Raw genomic sequence first — 5,221 nt, 5'->3', positions numbered from 1 at the left:
GATGGCCCGGATCCTCGGGAAGGCCGAGATGGCCCCGCCCCCTGAAAAGGCCCAGATGGCCCAGCTCCCCAAGGAGGCCCAGGTGGCCTGGCCTGCGGCTGACCGGACCATGAAGGCATCTGAAAACAAAGAGTTCAATTCAAATACATCAGTCCGAATATATACATCAGATGCAGATACAAGCAAAAGCTACGTGAAGTGGGTGCATGTAAATGCAGTGTCCAAGTGGGGTGTGTGTCAGATGTGCTCTACACAAATAGTCTATCGATGCAGTAGAAATCAGCATGTCATCAGAAGTATGATAAATGCCAGAAAACTGAAGGGTACCTGAATGCCCGCGACAGACAACTGTGCCTCCCTCCGCAAGACCATGCCCTCGAGTGTGGCCACTAGTCCAACCACCTCCTCCATATACCCTCGATGTGGCTGCAAATATGAGCTCATAATCATCAGTGAACAAAAGAATGTCTAAACATCTGAATGATGAATGAAAAACAGTGGAGCATACCAGCGGTGAGTCAGGATCAATGACGTATCGATCACTGGGCATCAGAGGCTCTAGTGGGATCGGGGTCGGAGAGATAGCCCCATACTGCCACGCCATCAACTCAGTAGGCATATCTGGCCATCCAGGATGAGGATAAGCCGACGGAGTCGGAGGAACCGGTCTACTCGCACCTCTAGATGTACCAGCCCTGCTAGTAGAAGGGGCGTCTGCAGCCCGAGCCCGAGCCTGGCCCGAGGATGACATACAGGCAGGCCTCATCATCGGGATACGAGCTCCCGTCAATGGAGGCATCAAATATATGTGACGGTAAGTGGCGTAGTCCCCCTCCTCAATATGTAGTAAAGCATCACTACCCAACATGGCGCCGACTACCTCCGAGTAAGAGAGCCTGTCAGCAGTCCGCATACTGGCTGGGGGTACTGCGGGAAGATCCTGAGAAAGATACCCCCATACCTGGCGCAGAAAGCGTTCCCCCAGGAACCATACCCTGCCAACCGGCCCTTCGAGCAGGACCCTATACTGGGAGATGTCCGACGCTCCGGTATACTGAAGTCGGAGACCATCACCCAGGGGCGCCCAAGGCTGCCATGTGATCTGCGGATGATAAATGCATAAACCAATCAGAAATCGAGAATATACAGAGCAAATCAAAGATGAAAATGAAAAGAACTGAAAGTTCTGAGATACCTCTGAATGTCGCACAGTGTCAAAGTACTGTCGCAGGTAAAGGAGGGTCTCTCGAGGTCTCGGCCGGTGCGGGCCCTCGAACACCAGTGAATATGGGGTCATGGGAATCCCTGCCACCTCCAGCTCTGGGGCTAATGATGGGAAGTATACATAGACCCATAGCTGAGAAAAGCAGTGCAGAATGTAAGTACGAAATGCTGAGAGCAAAACACAGACTGTAAAAGTGCGCTGCGAGTGCAATGTACAAGTAATGAAGAGCAGAAATATAAATCAAGGGGACAGAAAAGTACCTCCCAGGCTCTCCAGTAGCCGCCAAGTAAATCGCCCCGCCCGCGGGAGGTCGCGCTCATATAAAAGTAAAGGGTAGCCAGGCCGGCGCCACCCCAGTCATATTGATGGACCTGTGATAGGTCAACCAGAGCACTTAGCAGGTATAGCCCGACGGTGTTCCCTCTGTCGGCGAACAGGGTAGTCCCGAAGAGGAACATAAGGAAACCACGGGCATACTGCTCTGTCTCCTCGGGAGTCTCAGGCACCATCTCCGCCCGCCGGAAGTGGGAAGAGAACCAAGTGTATCGGACTCTCCCAGAAACCCTGTCAACAGGCGGGCGAGCCCCCAATAGATACATCCAAGCGGCCTCCCACTCGCCCATATCCTCATCGTAGGGGATGGACCAACCTCCGATGTCTAAGCCAGTCAACACAGCGAAGTCTAGGGGCGTCATGGTCATGTCCCCGGTAGCAGAGAAATGAAAGGAGTTGGTGGTGTCCCACCATCTCTCTACCAAGGCTGCCATCAGTGTCCTCCTGGCAGGACAACGTGACAACCCGACGCAGAAGGGCCCGAACCCTGCCAAGTCTACCAAGTCTCGGACACCCTCCGGGAGCTCAGCATACCAGTCCCGCACGATGGTGGAACCATACCCCCGCACACTGCGGGAACCAACCTGCATTCAGAATGAATACATGTGTCAATAATGGAATGAAATGGGCTGTGTGCCAATAAAATAAATGGGTTGTGTGCCAATGAGATGAAATGGGCTATATGCCGATGAAGTGAAATAAGCTACATGCACTTTCTATCAGTGTGGGCTGCGTGTTCACTATTAAATCTGGGCTGCGTGTTCAGAAAATTTGAAGTTTGGGCTGCGTGTTCAACTTTCTATCATTGTGGGCTGCGTGTTCAGAAAATTTGAAATTTGGGCTGCGTGTTCAACTTTCAGTTAAATTGTGGGCTGCGTGTTCACTATCTATCTGGGCTGCGTGTTCAGAAAATTTGAAGTTTGGGCTGCGTGTTCAACTTTCAGTTTAAATTGTGGGCTGCGTGTTCACTATCTATCTGGGCTGCGTGTTCAGAAAATTTGAAGTTTGGGCTGCGTGTTCAACTTTCAGTTAAATTGTGGGCTGCGTGTTCACTATCTACCTGGCTGCGTGTTCAGAAAATTTGAAATTTGGGCTGCGTGTTCAACTTTCAGTTAAATTGTGGGCTGCGTGTTCACTATCTACCTGGGCTGCGTGTTCAGAAAATTTGAAATTTGGGCTGCGTGTTCAACTTTCAGTTAAATTGTGGGCTGCGTGTTCACTATCTATCTGGGCTGCGTGTTCAGAAAATTTGAAATTTGGGCTGTGTGTTCAACTTTCAGTTAAATTGTAGGCTGCGTGTTCACTATCTACCTGGGCTGCGTGTTCAGAAAATTTGAAGTTTGGGCTGCGTGTTCAACTTTCAGTTTAAATCGTGGGCTGCGTGTTCACTATCTATCTGGACTGCGTGTTCCGAAAATTTGAAGTTTGGGCTGCGTGTTCAACTTTCAGTTAAATTGTGGGCTGCGTGTTCACTATCTACCTGGGCTGCGTGTTCAGAAAATTTGAAATTTGGGCTGCGTGTTCAACTTTCAGTTAAATTGTGGGCTGCGTGTTCACTATCTACCTGGGCTGCGTGTTCAGAAAATTTGAAATTTGGGCTGTGTGTTCAACTTTCAGTTAAATTGTGGGCTGCGTGTTCACTATCTATCTGGGCTGCGTGTTCAGAAAATTTGAAATTTGGGCTGCGTGTTCAACTTTCAGTTAAATTGTAGGCTGCGTGTTCACTATCTACCTGGGCTGCGTGTTCAGAAAATTTGAAGTTTGGGCTGCGTGTTCAACTTTCAGTTAAATTGTGGGCTGCGTGTTCACTATCTACCTGGGCTGCGTGTTCAGAAAATTTGAAGTTTGGGATGCGTGTTCAACTTTCAGTTAAATTGTGGGCTGCGTGTTCACTATCTATCTGGGCTGCGTGTTCAGAAAATTTGAAATTTGGGCTGCGTGTTCAACTTTCAGTTAAATTGTGGGCTGCGTGTTCACTATCTACCTGGGCTACGTGTTCAGAAAATTTGAAATTTGGGCTGCGTGTTCAACTTTCAGTTAAATTGTGGGCTGCGTGTTCACTATCTACCTGGGCTGCGTGTTCAGAAAATTTGAAATTTGGGCTGCGTGTTGAACTTTCAGTTAAAGTGTGGGCTGCGTGTTCACTATCTATCTGGGCTGCGTGTTCAGAAAATGTAAAGTGTGGGCTGTGTGTTCACTTTCGAATTCGGGATGCGTGTTCGATAGATCAGTGTTTGAGCCGTGTGTTCTAATGTGGGCTGTGTGTTTGCAATTAATTAATGAGCCAAATGTTCAGAAATTCGAGTATTGAAACTACATGTTCAGGATGCAAGCAAAGTACTAAGCTAAACTGCGTGTTCAAGCATGGCAAAGGTGCGAAATCTATGAAAAATATAGAAAATGAGAAAAATACCTCTCGGGCCTCATGAGAGAGGTGATGCTCCGGCTCTCGGAGAAGCAGATCCCCGGGTGCCCGCTCGTCAAAGTTAGTGAAGTAACGGAAAACAGCGCGCGGAAGAACGTGTGCTGACGGGCGGTACCTCCCGGGAATAAAAGGTCGGGTCCTCGGGGGTAGAGTCATGGGATCGAAATCATCTCCGGCACCTGAAAAACCTCCGCCGTGGGGAGAATTGCCCGCCATTTTCAAAAGATCTGCAAAAGGGAGCAAAAATGAGCAAAATAAGCCGAAATTGGAAAAAGTCAACAAAAGTCAACTCTCGGGAAATGAAAAGTCAACGAAAGTCAACTCCCGAGAAAATCTTCCAAATATTGAGGCAAACTTACCTTAAGTGGCGAAAGTGCGAAAAGAAGCTCCGAAACCGAAATTTAATCGCTCCAAAGTGCTTGAAACTGAATGTTTTTGCGAAAACAATTTGCGTGGGGTGTTAGAAAACGCGCATAAAACTCAGATCTGGAGAGGAAAGTGGAATAGGAGGCAAGAAAGGGGAAAGTCTCGGCTGCCTTATATAGGCCCCAAGTCTTGGATTGAAGGAGCATCAAAAGGAGGTGAAAAAGACCAAACTGCCCTCGGATCTGGGCACATGGCCGGCCGGCCCCCTTTTCTAGCCGGCCAGCTATCTACTTTTTGGATAACTGGCCGACCAGCTATCTACTTTATGGAAAACCTGTTGGCCACCTCCCCTCTTCCCTATAACCGGCCGGCCATGTTCCCCACATGCCCACCTAGCTCTCTGCAAATTTTGAGGAAGATCGGAGTTCCCGGGACCTGAAAAAGTTCAAGAAAAGTACACTTCCGGTCGCGAAATAGCTCCGCCGGGACTTCAGCTTCAAGTTCTGACATATGTCTCATCATCATTCATCGAAATCAAAGTGTATCCTTTTTGAATGAGTTGTAACCTTTCAGGGAAGCGGATCGGAGGCCGTAATTGAATCGCCTTCGCCGAAACACGCATTTCCGTACTCGTTATTTCATGACAAACGGGCACCCTGATTCATGCTCATGCACATTATCCTGCATTCTCATGAGCATACCTGCATTAACATGCACATTTCTTGATATTGGCATACCTCTATACTTGGGCATGCGTTGTCACGCATGTTCCACTCTTGCATTACGATGCATTCACTCACTGGCACTGCGTGTGTCGAACTTTCGGAATCACATTGGATATATAGCATATTGTACTTGTTGCAATTTCTCTC

The 5,221-nt window shown here is 48.6% G+C and overlaps 1 protein-coding gene across 1 annotated transcript; it reads right to left on the bottom strand.

The window, feature by feature from the left end:
• Positions 1-389: 389 nt before the first annotated feature.
• LOC145819123 (protein MAINTENANCE OF MERISTEMS-like) lies at positions 390-2,192 on the bottom strand. The gene is made up of 4 exons (XM_082913083.1): positions 1,486-2,192; positions 1,196-1,357; positions 762-1,102; positions 390-426 (listed from the first exon to the last, which is right to left on the bottom strand). The coding sequence occupies exons 1-4, from the start codon at positions 2,146-2,148 to the stop codon at positions 390-392; spliced, it is 1,203 nt and encodes a 400-aa protein (XP_082769209.1). The 5' UTR covers positions 2,149-2,192.
• Positions 2,193-5,221: the final 3,029 nt, after the last annotated feature.

This window comes from Camellia sinensis, chromosome 1, assembly GCF_055761805.1.
Source record: "Camellia sinensis isolate YWXY chromosome 1, ASM5576180v1, whole genome shotgun sequence".
In the NCBI taxonomy this organism is placed as follows: Eukaryota; Viridiplantae; Streptophyta; class Magnoliopsida; order Ericales; family Theaceae; genus Camellia; species Camellia sinensis.
This window is presented reverse-complemented; position numbering and strand designations above follow the sequence as displayed.

Coding starts and splice junctions, on each gene's coding strand:
- LOC145819123 (XM_082913083.1), bottom strand. CDS start 2,148: ATGCAGGTTGGTTCCCGCAGTGTGCGGGGGTATGGTTCCACCATCGTG. Junction 1,358..1,485: donor GCTACTGGAGAGCCTGGGAG/GTACTTTTCTGT, acceptor TGCTTTTCTCAG/CTATGGGTCTATGTATACTT. Junction 427..761: donor GCTCGTATCCCGATGATGAG/GCCTGCCTGTAT, acceptor TCATATTTGCAG/CCACATCGAGGGTATATGGA.